This window comes from Lates calcarifer, linkage group LG3 (genome assembly GCF_001640805.2).
Source record: "Lates calcarifer isolate ASB-BC8 linkage group LG3, TLL_Latcal_v3, whole genome shotgun sequence".
Taxonomy (NCBI): domain Eukaryota; kingdom Metazoa; phylum Chordata; class Actinopteri; family Centropomidae; genus Lates; species Lates calcarifer.
Genome location: NC_066835.1, coordinates 10266803 through 10281826, shown reverse-complemented (window position 1 = coordinate 10281826; position 15024 = coordinate 10266803). Strand labels below are relative to the sequence as shown.

Sequence of the window (15024 nt, the reverse complement as noted above, 5' to 3'; positions counted from 1 at the left end):
TCAGAAACAGAAAGAGACAGAGAGGGTGAGTGAGTGAATGTGGAAAAAGAAAAAGAGAGAGTCTGAGAGAAGGTTTAAAAAAAAAAAATCATTTTTCTGTCAGCGGTGCAGCTTGTGGAGAGAGGGAGGAGGAGGAGGAGAGAGGGCAACGGACTCAGCAGAACGTTTTTTTGGGGGGGGGGTCATAATAATAGCTTTACCAATGGTCAAGTCTCTACAATAAACACAAGTGCAACCTGTCCTCTGCTGTATCTTGACAAATAAAATGGTGTGATTAGCCTCTTGCATGTTTTAAAATGTGTCTTCTGTAATCTATGTGCGTATATAAAAAGAACCTGACAAGATGAACAGGTGCTGTCCCATAGTATCTCATTATAAAACTGCCTCTGTGCAGAAATAAAATGGGCTGCTATAAACTTATATTACAACACATCCCTGCACCTGCGTAAAAAGGAGACATTGTTCACTTATCATCTAAAACAACCCAGTAAAGTTGCTTTAAATTGCACCAAACAAACCTCATGAATCTGATCTGAGCAGACCTTTGTCAACCTGTCAATTTTTTTTTGCCAATTTAGTCCCAGTAAAAGAGACACTGCAACGTCTAAGTGTGCTCGGATTTGTATGCAGTAACGCCGTGAAGCTTATTTCTGCGAATAGCGTGTCTTCAGCTTTGTATGCTGCATAGGAGAAAAGCTGTGGGTTAGCATCATTCATTATTAATGTCAAAAGCACATCCCTGGACCCTATGGTGCTGATGCAAGGGATCATGTGATTAGCTACGGGGCAGACTGTGACATCGGTGAGGGAGCTAGAGAGAGAGAAAAAGGGAGAGATGAGTGGAGAAATGAGAGGATGGTTGTGCTAAAACATCACTTCTGCAGAGAGGAGAGGAAAGAAAGATGAGTAGGGCTTTTTTTATTAATACTTTACTTCTAGGTTTTACTGTTGCACTACACTGCAGATGTGCTACAGACACTGATGCTTCTTAAACACAAATACAAACACACACACACACACTGGATACACTGTTACAGTACACAATGCTGATGATAGCATGATCATACCATGTTCAGCTCCCTGCATCATGAAATGATGTATACTCAGTGTAGTGTGAAAAGTGCTGTGTGTGCAAACTGGAGCCTCACCTGTCTCTTCTCTTCAGGAGCTTTGAGGAACAGAGCATTGATGACAGCAATAGTGTAGGTCTGAATGTCCTGATCAGTCCTAGAATTGGACAACAACCCAAAGAGAATAGAACATCAATTACAACAAGTAGTTGATTATCATGCACGCATGGGAAATGCATTTATCACTGTGTAAATGATAACTGATTACAGTTTTAAAAAATGAATCAACACGATCGATGTTCATGCGTAGTCTGACCAGTTCATCTGCTTACCCCTGAAGATGCGGGATGAGCTGTCCAATGGTGATCTCTTGCGCCACCTTGTGGTACAGATCCTGACTGTTGAGGACCATGGACTCCAGGATGGCCAGGGAACGCTGCAGCACTGCCGTGTCCATCGCCGACTTGTTCACGTAGCTGGCAATCTGCAGGAGGGACAGAGCAGGAGAGATGAGAGAATCTGCAGAGCACTAAATTATTTATCAGATGTGATGCTATAGAGACAGTGTACACTAAGATTATTACATGTCAAGGGGAAAGTGTCAAACAAATGTACATACTAATATATTTATAGCATGTTCTGAAATCTGGGGTACAAGCTAAGCAATAAATGAAGATAAATGAATCCAACTGTGATAGATTATTTGTTTTACATAACTTATTTTTGTTTAAGATATCACACTTAAACATCCTCTAATGTAACTGGGCCAGAAAGTTTACAACTTTGACAGCTTCTGTATTTACCACAGAAGCCGTCAAAGTCATTATGCGAGTGTTAAATCAAAACGTTTCCAGCCAATGTACAGTAGGACGGCAGCTTTCTGACTCTAATTCCACCTTAAATCCCAGCCCTGTTGACAGAGTTATTTTCTTGGCTGACCTTCTTGATGAAGGCCACAGAGAAAGTGTCCCAGGAGACGATGCCGTGGTCCATCAGCTCCACAAAGGCAGTCAGAGTGAAGGACAGCAGGTCACCAAAGCTACAAGACAACACACACACACAGACACACACAAACCATAGGAAACCTCTCTCTAGCAGATGGCTTGGAGCAGTGTATAGCTGCAAAGCCCAGATGGCTTGGAACACAACGAGGAGGAATGAGCGGTCAGCAGAGATAAAGAGAGAGGTGGTGGAGAGGAGAAAGAGGGAGAGAAAGAGGGGGCAGACGAATATAGGTTCAATGCCACAACTGGGCTTTGCTGAGGGGAAAAAAAACAGAGACAGGGAGAGGAGGAAGAAATGGGAAAGAGGTTTGCGATGCAGTGCAGACAGACCGGCCTTCAAGAAAAATAGCGGGGGCCATCAGAAGGCCAGCAGGAGCCGGGCAGCACAGTGCAGTGTTCAATCAGGACCAGAAAGCTACATTATAGAGTGAAGTCATGCAGTTACACAAATACCAGGAGAAATAAATCACTCTGCAAGAGTCACAGGTGGCCAAAGCAGGGAACACATTAAACAGCCGTTATACCCAAGACAAATTACTGCTGAAAGTACTTAATGAGAAATTTAAAGTTTTCACTAACACACAACTCATGATAGAATTAAACATTTCCAGTTATTCTTGCTGACTTGTGTTCAAAACTGCTCAGTAAGTGTGAGTCTCTCAGTGTGTTACGACTTAAGGAATAGCTTTTACAATACTGACCTCTACTGGTCAAATTTGGAACTGCAGAATTGTTCTGCACTGAGGCTTTTACTGTATATATTCAGCTCTTAAGCATTTTCTTATGTTTTTACTGTTCTAATTGAATTGCATAAATCCCAGCCGTGGAGCTATAACATATAGAGCTATAACAACAATCAAACAAAACCAAAAACCAAATGCATCCTAAAAAACACTAATCAACCGATCAATGTTGATGCTTTTTACCACTTTATAACACACTTAAAGGATAGATTATGTAACCCTTTTTTGAACATGACTGAGTTATTCCTATATATACAGTAGATCAACAGAGAGCATCATGGGTGAGTGTTGCTGCATGGTAGGTGATTAGTGAACAGTCAAATGGACAATTAGTAACCCACAGCTGAAGGACGAAGAGGCTTTTGCAGATGGTACTGGGCATTCAGAGGACATTCTCTAATTAACTACTCGACGCTACATGGGATAGCAAAATACTGACTTGAGTGGATAGATTATTTAAGGCAGATAGAGAAAAGGAAGCCTCATTGATGGATGGATGATGTTCTGATCAGCTCGTAATGTTGAGGAGAGAAAACTAGCTCACATTGAGCCCACGGAAAATCCCCTCACCCCGAGCAGCACCGCTTTATAAGGAAAACCAAGATTTATTTCAGGGTAAGCACTGACTTGTACGAGAATTAATGATACAAGTAGCTGTACTAAACCTTAATTGCAACAGTAGTTCATCGACTTAAATAGGTTCCTTGATTTAGTAGATTTTTAAAGAAATAAATCTTGGTCTTCTCTCAGTTGGTGTTGTATAATTAGGAAGTTGTTCCGAGTTTGTTGCCCAAAACCACATGCAAAAAATTAAAGTGCCACACTGATTTTGAAATGGTAGCCTGGAAGTGGCTGTGTTATACATATATGTCATTTCCCATAAGGCACTGGGGCCAGAGTCTAAATCATGCAGACTCGGCCAGCAGGTTAGGAAGAGCACAGAGCCAATGATGTTACCCGGCCAGGGGGGGAGGGGAGGGGCTTACCAGGGCTTCATTATCTTCTGTAGTTTCTGATAGCGCCTGCAAAGATTTGAGAAACTTTGGTGTCACAGGTAGGAAACAAACAAACCAAACCTTTACTCTCAGCCATTACAGAGCAGGGAACAACACACATCACAACTGGGCGACAAACCTTTGAGAGAGAGGATCACATATCATAAAAAATATTTCGGATTGTACAAATCAGACACAAGCAAAGTGAATTACATGTAAGTATTTCAAGAACATTGTTCAGTTCATTTTATGAACATAAATTTTCATACATTGACTCATAATAGACACCTTTAGCCAGTAAGTCAACCCAGACATTGAAAGCATGCCAAGCAGAAACAGTTGAAAAAGCAGTTTGCTGCACATCTTATTGTCACACAGCAAGCTTATGCAGAAACAACACACACAAATGATCAAACAACATTTTCATTTAACAAGAAAAGATAAAGAAAGTTTGAACACTTCAAATATCTTGTGTTTCCATGCTCGTACTGTGACCTCAGATTTCTGCACAGCCTAATATAGTTAAACATATTATGAATGAAAAGCTGCAGCAACTTAATTACTCAAATGAAAACACCATAGGATTAACGGAGAAACAAAGAAGCTTTGCTGAAGAATGCGGTGTGTCTTTCAGTATCTGTGTCCTAGTTACTCTGCACAGTCCACAAAACATACTGTGAACATTTTTCACTGGAAGTCTCTCTTCAGTAGAAAGTAGTTCTGATGAAAACGACTGACAGCGAGCAACTCTGCAGAAATTTTTAAGAACTTCTGAATTTTCTAAACAAACTTACATCTACCTCCATTGTGCTAAGGCGACAGACCTCAGAGGAAACCTTGGCAAATACAACCACTGCCTGCATGGTTTGATACAACTACAGGTTGGCCTTTTTTAAATTTAGGTGAACTTACCCTTTAAAACAAGAAATAAAATCCATCTTCTCATTGTTCTTTTGAAAATAAAAACACCTCTTAATAAGCTGGCTGAAGTTGCACTGCACATCCTGAACAACTACTGTGTCAAAGCACCTTAGGAAACAGTTGTTCTGCATTTTTGTCAGTAGAGGGCAACATCTGCCTTTGACTTGGGGAGCACTCATTTGGGCAAAAGCAGCAGCCGACCAGCTGATTTCCACATGAATACAGTACTACATCTCTAGCAGAAGCATTAACTCACAGCACCACTCTGCCCTTGAGAGTCGCCGGCACTGAGCCGAGCACTGAGAATAATTACAGTTTACCAAGTTGGTTGTCAGGCACGCTAATGAGTGTGTGCATTTATATATGTGTGTGTGTGTGTGTGTGTGTGTTTCAGATACTGATACTGATATCTGTGTGTCTGTGTTTCATAAGCTCCTTCTGTTGAGATGAAAATGCAGCACAGCCACTTGCTCTCTCCATCTCTCAGACACACACACAGGCCACTTTTAAACTCTCCAGTCCTGAATAACTGATGTGACGGTAATTTACATAAAAACACAATTTAATGAAAGAGCCAGGAGCAGAGTGGAGTCAACATCAGTGCTGCTGTGATGGCTCCTTGCAGTAAGATCAAACAGGGTCAAATATTTGCTAATTTGAACATTATATGCAAAAAAAGGAAAGAGGCTTCAATTATTTTTGTAGAAGTGAGCGTAATGCTAGTGGCGATGCTGCCTAATACACAGAACAGGAGATCATAAAGTGGTTTCTTGCCGAGGAAAAGATATTAAATACCTGACCGGGATGTGAATGTCCATGTACATAAAAAACTAAATCAGGAAAACAAAAGGAGGGACCATTCATTTTAAGAAGCTATTATTCAATTTCATGAACAGATAAGTGTCTATCAGTGTGTGGTTGTCTTCTACACAAGTGTTTGGCTTTCCACTGCGCTGTAATAAGAGAGCATTTGACCTTGTGTAAGTGTGTGTTTACACCACAAGTGTGTCTTTGGAGCAAACTTCTTATGCAAACAGCTCTTCCATCTATTTTTTTCTCTCACTGGGGAAAAAGGGGTGAATAATGAGAATTGCATGAGGCAGAAAACGAGAGCGTCCTGGATGGCTGGCTGGCTGCTGCCCTCTCTGCCTCTTGTGCCGTATGTGAGCCTGTGTGCATGTCTGTGTTCACGCATTTTCACTCCTACTGTAAGTCTGGGTTCTGACCCCAGCCAGCTGGCTGGCACCTTGCGCTCACACAGCATGCTATGGGCACACACACACACACACACAAACACACTTCCCCCTGGCATCACGGCTGAGAAATTCCACCTCAGCGAAAAATGTCCTCGCTTTAACCTTCAGTTGAGACATCTCTAGGGGCCTCCACCGCCCTCAACACACACACACAGTGAGTTTTTGGATGTGCTGAACAGACAGAAGGCTGTGCAGAGCTCTCCTCTCAGTTGAGTGTAATATCTCTCTCATGGTCAACAAAGATGAACATGAGCCCCTGGGCATGTACTACATACATAATAAAAGCCACTTCTTTTCTTTTCAGCAGTAACACACCTGGATGACACCTTCAGTGTGTGTTAGGAGTTATAGCCTATCTTATCTATGGATCCTATACAAAGACTCCACTGTGACTGACATAGAAAATTAAACTGTGCAGCTGCACAGGTACTATATGGAAAAACTGTGATTGGTTAGGTCAGGCCTCTTGTGTTTTATCCTACAAATTTCTGCTGCTGGTAGATGTTTTTCATAGTGAAGACGACAACAAGCAAATTGAAGAATTTTTCTCCTGATTAGAGCACAGGACACATTTTGATATCTAATCTGACACTGCATAGCTTTGCTTGCTACACTCTGTAACCAAGGTGAAGGAAAAAAATGTAAACAGCTTTGTTTGGCTGTTGATGGTTGTGGGGCAACATTTTTCTTTTTAGCCACACAGAACAAATGTTCCCATTATTCCTCTAAGTCACAAGATGAATTTAATAATGTAAACAAAATTACTTCAGGCACTATATGTAATGCATTTTGCAGCACAGCCTGATAATGATGCAAAAACAGATGTGAAAAACACATCTATCTAGTGTTGCAGTGGTGCAATGAAATCCAACAGTGTGCTGGACTAGAAATCAATTTTCACACCAAAGGCATGTACAGTAGAGAGGGCCAGCCTCAACACATGATGCAAAAGCATAAATCAAGTTTAATATAATGATTTGAGGAGTGTTATTAAATGAGAAAGTCAGTCAGCTGCTTTGAAGTTAACCAATCAGAATGCACAGTGCAACTCCAGATACCTCCTGGAATCTCACTGACTTCAGGTCTGTGTCAGTGGAATAAGTTTAAAGCTCAACTTGATTACTTAAACCCACAATGGACTCAAGTCAGGCTAAGGTGGGTCGCTGTAACAAATCCCTGGTTTGACGCGTCGGGCAAGAAATTGTCTGAGGGGAGGACAACACTGCAGAGATGGAGGCAAAAGAGATGGAAGGACAAATGACTTACTCAGTCCCGCTCTCCACCATCTGAGTGAGCAGGGAGATGCCGTCCAGGTTGATGAACTCCTGGGCAAAGGTGATGTCTCGGGATGCGTTGGCCAGATCCTTCAGAGCCTCCAGCTTAGCATCCATGCTGGATGACTGGATCCGCTCATGAAGCTGGACTGCTGTCTGGTACTGGAGGGGGAGAATAGGGAAGAGGAGAAAGGAAAAGACACATACATACAGAAATTCAGAGAAACAGAATGTGTATCTGTCTGTGGATTTACACTGATTAAAAAAAAAGTTTTCTTACATACTAAAAAAAGCCCCCCCAAAAGAAATAAAACTTACAGGAGAGGTGGTCAAACGTAGTATCGAGCCATTCTTAATGTCATTGCGATTCTGTGGAGGATTACCAAAATAAAAGCAGAAGTTAGTGAGTGCTTGAGGCATATTTTTAACTTAGATACTTCTGCTGGGAGTTAAAAACAAACCTTTTCTGTGATGTAAAAATTTGTTGCATCAGCAATCTGCAGAGCAAAGTTTTCATGGTTCCCCAAGGACCACCTAAAAGCCATTGGATGGAGAGAAAAAACACTTCATAACTGCTATTAAAGTGGAAACATCTTCTGCAAAATACAGCTAATAGGATTCAAGCATGGAGATAGGGGGAGAGGACTTCTGCAGGGAGCCCTTAGAGAATGATTTTCAAATTCAAAGACATGCATTTATGCATACACGCATGTGCACACACACATACACACATTTGAAAAAGCAAATGCAAACTTACCCTTCACACACTTCTTTAATGATGGCTGAGAGAGGCTTTTTCTGTGGAGAGAGGCAAAACTACATTTAGTGCACAGTCCAAGCTTGAGTTCCTAAAACAACAGTTAACTCAGAGTGGGCTGCAATTATTTTATATTACAGGACTGGCACAATGAGAGGCTGTTCCTCAGTAGCCTGTATTTATCTAACTGTCCAACTGCTGGTGTGGGAACACTGACCATGACTGTTGCACCATTTCATTCATTGTTATTGTATGTGAAACTGCTTCTAGATCAGCAATAGAGATATTCTGCTCCAAAATGGTGGAAACTCATTAAGTGCCTTTACTGACGTAAATATGAGTGAGGGAGTATTTCCATTTTATTCCATTGTATACCTGTGCTTAAATAAAATATTGTACCTTTTACCCCACACCACTGAATTAGCCTAGAATTACATATAAAACATTTGATCAATTTATAAGATATGATGCATTTTTATTGTTTTAACAGTAGGGGTGGGTATTGTACTGATACCAAACAAATTGAAACATAATATTGTACTCTTTTGTTAAACTGGAGTTTTGTCCAAATAAAATATAATATATAGTTAGAAGAAAATGTCCTGATTTAGACCAGAAAAAAATCGACCAGAAAAAAACAGAAAAAAGAAAAAATCTGATCAAAAGAACCAATCTTGTAATTGCCAGATTTTGATGCCTGATACTTTTTGATACTTAATGCTACAGACACATCTTGGCTATTACTCAAAAAGTATTGACATTCGATTACAGCCATACCAAATTTGCTTCTCTTTGACTTGTCACAACAATAAAATGCTGTTGGCATATTACTGCATCAATAAAAATAATCTGATATCCAATATAACATATATCATAATGTGACACTGTATTTACCTTTGTTACTTCAGTGAATCATGCTGGTATCATTTCTGTGAAATTTTGAATGTGAAACATTTGCTTGTTCTGAGATTTTTTTTTTTTTTTTTTTTTTTCCAGTTTATTTGCTATAAGGAATATTCAGCATGTGAAAACAGTCAAAAATGTTTTCTGTGGTTCTGGAGAAAGTTTCTCAATGTTTGAGAGGAGTCTTAAAAAGAAGCATGTATTGCAAACTGGAGGTTTAGGATTTGAAAAAAGTGAGCACATAAGCATTAGGAGGCGTTTTAGACACATACTAAAGACCGAAAGTCAGTATATCTTGGCCTTTGATGCTCCATTTCTAACCATTGGTTATCACCTCAAAGTTGTGGTATAGTTACTTTTGCTCAAATAAATAATCTGAATACAGTACTTTCACCATTGCTGCTCCATCCCACCAGTCCATGTTCAGAGCCAAGAGAGTGAGACTTATTCTAACTGTTTAATCTTTTCAATGCACACAGGCACAAAAGCACAGCTACAAACATGCACATTAACATACGCACACAGCAATTTTGTCAGCATCTGTGTACAGTAACAATGTACTGAGCTTTGTGGATGATGACTGTATTGTTGCTTCTCTGGGGTTTAGCCTGAGCAGCGAGAAAGGCTGCTTCAAAGACCACAAGCTGTACTGATGAAGATTTACACAGAGAAGATAATGGTGGCAGGACGGTGGGGATATATGACAGGGAGAGAAAGACAGGGAGATGACAGAGGGTGGGCTGTTATGTGAACAAAAGAGGGAACAGATGATAAAAAGTGGAAAACAAGCAAATTGAATAAGATGATGGAAAAACAACAGCAAACAGAAGAACACAGAAAGTGGATGGTAATAGTGAGAGGAGAGTAGTTTTTGAAGAGAGAGAAAGAGGGATTGGAGAACTTACTAAATGTATAAGGGGGGATGAGGTGACAAATATGAGGAATGTGAGTGCACAATGCCAGTCAGTATTAACTTAATATCTGCTAGCTTGCCACTGCTGTCATCCTCAGGCTCTCTGGGACTTACAATGTGCTGCTAGACTACTGTCTGTGAACACACATGCACACACACACACGTTCAAAAGTTGTGTGCGTGTTTATTACTGTGAATTTCAAAAATCAATTCTTGGACCTTTTCAGTGTTGCCTGGAGCTGAAATTAAAAACAAAAACCAAGAAATTAAAAAAGACCTTGAATTGAAATTAAAAACAGAAACGACTAAAAAGTAAAAATGTGTGTTGAGGAAAATGCTCTGACAATATAATATTGATAAAACATCAAAAGTATGGAAAAACATAGCCTACAAACATTCAACGGTCTGAACATCCAGGATTATGCTGCAAATGCTTGATATCTCTTCGTTTTTTCATGAGCAAACTATTAATGAGCTCAATCAACAAAGAGACAGTTAAATAATTATGTCTGCGATATCTTAGGAAATGAAACCACTTGCACATTGCTTGGAATGATTCCTTCTCTCAAACACGATCAAAGCTTTTTCCAGCCTGGACATATATTACCAATAAACTAATACATTTCATGTGTGAATATTTAAATATTAACATGTAATAATACTTTATAACATAAAAGTTTCGTATGACTTATGTACTGCTACCTTTATTACAGCATTGCCCAGTATTTTAAGTAAATTGGAAATCAGCTCACTTTGATCTAAATACAGTTTAAAAATGATGATAAGTTATATTATATTGTGATCAGTCTTTAAATGTCTTGCCAATTCAATATGCATACATTTAGGCATTGTTCTTTTGAGTTCTATTTATATTAGCGTATTGTTCAACAATTAATGTCTGATCAGTTTTTTCTTCCCTGAATACCTAGACCAAGATTGTGCTTGTTTAACAGTGATTTAAATTATCACAGCCTACATTTGGTTACATTACATTTGGAAAATCTTTTTTTTAACACAAAAAAAGCAAAACAGATGATGTTTCCTTAGTTACCTCTTCCACAACTCTCTTCTCATGTCATTTTCCGATGATCTCCATCTGCACCTTTTATCGTAATACCTCTGAGATCTGAATATATGTTGCTTTTTCCTACCCTTTCATTCTCCAGTTGTTACAGCCCCTGCACTACTCCATCCTCTCTTCCCCCACTCCATCACATCCCCGGTCTGAACTCCCAACACATCTTCATCTCCCCCATACTGCTACCATCATTCCACATCAAGCCACCACATCCTTTTACTATAGTCAAGTGAGGAGTATAGTGCAATTGTTACACCTGGTACATTCACCTCGTGCATTAGCATAACAGTTTTTGTGATTCTATACCATGTGTCAGTTTTTCAGCTCAACGCTCTCTTTTTTAACTGGAAGGATAACAAGTACACTTCAACTCTTACTTTCCAAGGTCATTCGATTACGCAACAAGCAGACTTCACCAGCTAGGACCTGCGTGTGACAGCAGCATTGTCTGAACATTCTACAGACATTCTAAACAATTATCATGCGCAAGGATGTATTTTATTGGCTAGTTTTCTGCTTCTTGAACAGTTTAATCTTACTACTCTTACAGAGTCATTAGGGATGCATGAAAAACATCCCCAAGAGGGTATAAAATAAAATAAATCCATTCGTTCTTATTTTAGGATTTTAGGATTCTTATTGTCAAATACATTCAACTACAGCAGTGAAACATGTCTACAACTAATTTGTTACAGATGATCATCCTTTATACATTATACTCAATTATGCTAAATGACAATAAATGGACAACACTGATTCATAAGTTTGTTTGTTTTTTAACCAAGTATATTCAAAATCAAATTTAAACAAAAAAACACAACAAAACATGTCACGGACAATATCTTCTTATATGATAACTACATGTGTGAAACAAATGCGAAGGAAAAGCAAAACATGTATTAAAGCTGCTATAACCAGCTGTAAACCCACACATAATCATCATGCAACTCTGCAGTGCCCCTCAGCTCTACACACCACTTCAGCATTCTTCAGCTCACTATTCTCATTTCTTTGGCCTGAAACTGGTTCACTCTTACTGCTCTCATATTGTTTCTGGCTGCAGCAGGCAGCTGTTTTCAATGAAAAGCTCTGATAAACCCACTGTACACTCCATGCCCAGCTACCAACATAAAACAGGCAAAGTTAGTGACTAGCTGATGAACACAGTAGAGTAGTGAGCATCTAAAAATAAAGATATTTCCATCAGGAGTCGTTGGAGACCAAAACAGAGCTAAAAGCAGGGTGAATATTGGACTAATCAGATAGCCAGGCATATGATTCCTAATGAATGATGATGTTTCTTCATATTTGTTGGATATGTAAATAAAAAGATGTTCAGTCAGTGTTGCATTTACAGCTTGTTTCCACTGCCCCATGTGGCTAAATAAATAAATAAGTTAATACAGGATTGAAGAATACCTTGGTAATAGAACATTGTCAGATATGACAAAGATATTTCTATAACCATCAATACACCATTAAAAGTGTATTCAAGTAAATATCGGCATAAACCATACTCTATAATACTAAAAAAGCTCCATAACAAAAAAACGCTGCTTCCTCACGAAAGACCTTCACCCATTGTTTTCCTTCAGTCTGATTTGAATTCTCCTGTTTGTTGTTGCTGAAATTGTCTTGCTCATCTTAAAAACTTTTTTTTTCCTACCAACAAACAGTTCTCTCATCACTCATCCCACCAGGAACCCCCATCACCTTATCCTCCCCCTGTTTCTCTATTGGATTTCTGAAAAACAATGACAATAAAACGCTTACTGAAATTGTCTGCACTTGTACCAATTCCCCAGCGTTCCTACACAAATGTTGGGACTTTTGTGCCTATGGGGCATTGGAAGGAAAGTCACAGAAATCACAGTGTGATTTATGCAGACACACACACACACACACACACACACACACACACACACACACACACACACACACACACACACACACACACACACACACACACACAGTTGTACCTAAACACACTCAAACATAACACGACAGAAGGAACACACACACAAGCACAAACAGAAAGCAGAGATACACACATGAATCCCTGTACAGATGGGTACAAGTATACACACACATGCAGAGCTGTCAGCACATAAGCACACACACACATGTATGAATAGTAACAAGTATGCATGTTGCCACACAAATACACCCACACACAATCTCACTTATGCAGAGTTGTACCCACGTAAACAAAAAAAAACCAAACAAAAAAAAAAAAAACCAAACACATACACACAGATTCACATGCACACACACACACACTTTCTCTGGGTCTCAAGACAGCGTGCAGCAGCTGAAGCCCACTCCCCATCGAATGACTCAGACAGCCATATGCTGCTGCAGGGCCTATTGTACAGAGGAGATGCAGAGGGAGGGGGGAGAGGTGGGGGTTGATGGTGGAGTACAAGAGAGGAGGAGGCACAGCACAAGTTTCACAGTTACAACAAAAGACAGGGAGGAGGAGTGAGGAGGGGGAACGAACGAGAGAGAAAGCAGAGAGGGAGAAGGAGGAGGAGGAAACAGATAGGAGAAACAAGAGAAAGATGACAGGGAGAGATAAGAGAATTAAAGAAAAGCGGAGGAAGAGGGAGGAGAAGAGGTGGCTTAAAGAAGTGAAGACGAAAGAACGACCAAGTGGGAGCTGAAGACGTTTTACCATTCAGACTGAAGGAGCGCTGCTGATAAGGGGTCATTAAATACAAAAACTACATCCCTAAATCTACACTTAAGTGCTTAAAGCACCTTGCGACAAACCCAGTAGCACATGTACTCTGTAGTTCAATGCTTCATTCAGTGGTGCATCCATTGAGAAGGGCAATCATGGCTCCAGTTGCCACGGTGACTCATAGGTTGTACAATCATTAGCCCATCCATGAGTCACACATACACAGAACAAACCATTTTACACTATATATGTGTAAACATGTCATCCCCCCCACACATGAAGTAGTCATTGTCTGGGCTAATTATTTTATTAACATGTTATCCAGTCGTCCACTGACATACAGCTGTGTGCCGACACACATCCGTTTTCAAAAGCAACTAATAATCAGGCTATGAGCATAGTAATAAATAACACCAGGAGAGGCATCAGTGTCAACAAAAATCTTACTAGTAAAAACTGAAAATCTGATATTTAAGTCTTGGACTTTGATCATGAATTACAGCAACCATTTCATATAAATCATTACAACTTGTTGTGATGTATTGAGGGGGTTTGATAGCATTTGAATTCCTCATCTAATCTAATTCTGTGTAGCTGTCATCATTTTCAAGAGCCGAAGTGATAAATGACTCAAAGATTCAGTTCAGATCTGTAATCCACACTATAACACTATAATTTTTAGGAGTAGATGTATTACTGTTCACATATATTCACTACAAATACCTATCATTTCATTGTATTAACATTAAGTTGATGTGTTCTGAGAGGAGCTGAGATAAACATAGAAAATGATAAAAAAAAATAAAAAAAAGACAAATGATGACATAGAGGATAAATAAGACAGACATGCTGGACAAACCTACAAACAGTAACACAAAGCAGTTACACTGGTGCATGTGATAGGAGTCAAGGAGACTGGATAAGGTTAAGGTGCGTGTATGTGCGGAAAATATGCATGTGTATGTTTGGATGCCTGAGAGGGAGGGATATGTATCCATGTTTAGTGATCCTGGGCTGGTTGGTGTGTGGGGAAAGGAATATGTGTGTGTGGGGGAGACCCAGAAAAAGACCTGGTGTTAATATCATTATCCTGATACTGGATTTTTTTGAAATTGTCCCAACACCAGTAAATATATAATTTCTCTAAAGAAGACCAATCGCAAAGGGCTCTTAATGTCACTTAGTTAAACATAATCTTCTGCCTATGTCAGGTATCAGATAGACATAACTGATTCACATTTACTGTTGATGTTTCTTAATTACTTTTCTTAGAAAAGTACAATTTTAAAAATTTCTAAATTTCTGCTAATAGATGTGCTAATGTGGCTTGTTTGATTTCAGCCACAATTATGGTGGAAGAATTATGCCATTAATTACAGAGTCTCCTCATCACACTCACTGAAATGTCTTTAAAGTTATGTGTAAGC

General features: G+C 39.5%; 1 protein-coding gene across 7 annotated transcripts in view; it reads right to left on the bottom strand.

Annotated features, from left to right (window-relative positions):
- elmo1 (engulfment and cell motility 1 (ced-12 homolog, C. elegans)) overlaps positions 1-15024 on the bottom strand; it is a 99619-nt gene that overhangs the window by 51405 nt on the left and 33190 nt on the right. For 5 of the 7 annotated variants that reach the window (XM_018697564.2, XM_018697566.2, XM_018697567.2 and 2 more), the window contains 8 exons: positions 8021-8061; positions 7725-7797; positions 7582-7632; positions 7256-7425; positions 3804-3839; positions 2010-2109; positions 1403-1554; positions 1149-1227 (listed from right to left, as the gene is read on the bottom strand). In XM_018697564.2, the coding sequence (XP_018553080.1) occupies positions 1149-1227; positions 1403-1554; positions 2010-2109; positions 3804-3839; positions 7256-7425; positions 7582-7632; positions 7725-7797; positions 8021-8061 (702 nt within the window). The remainder of the gene's footprint in view (positions 1-1148; positions 1228-1402; positions 1555-2009; positions 2110-3803; positions 3840-7255; positions 7426-7581; positions 7633-7724; positions 7798-8020; positions 8062-15024) is intronic. The other 2 variants (XM_051066424.1, XM_051066446.1) reach the window with 1 other exon arrangement.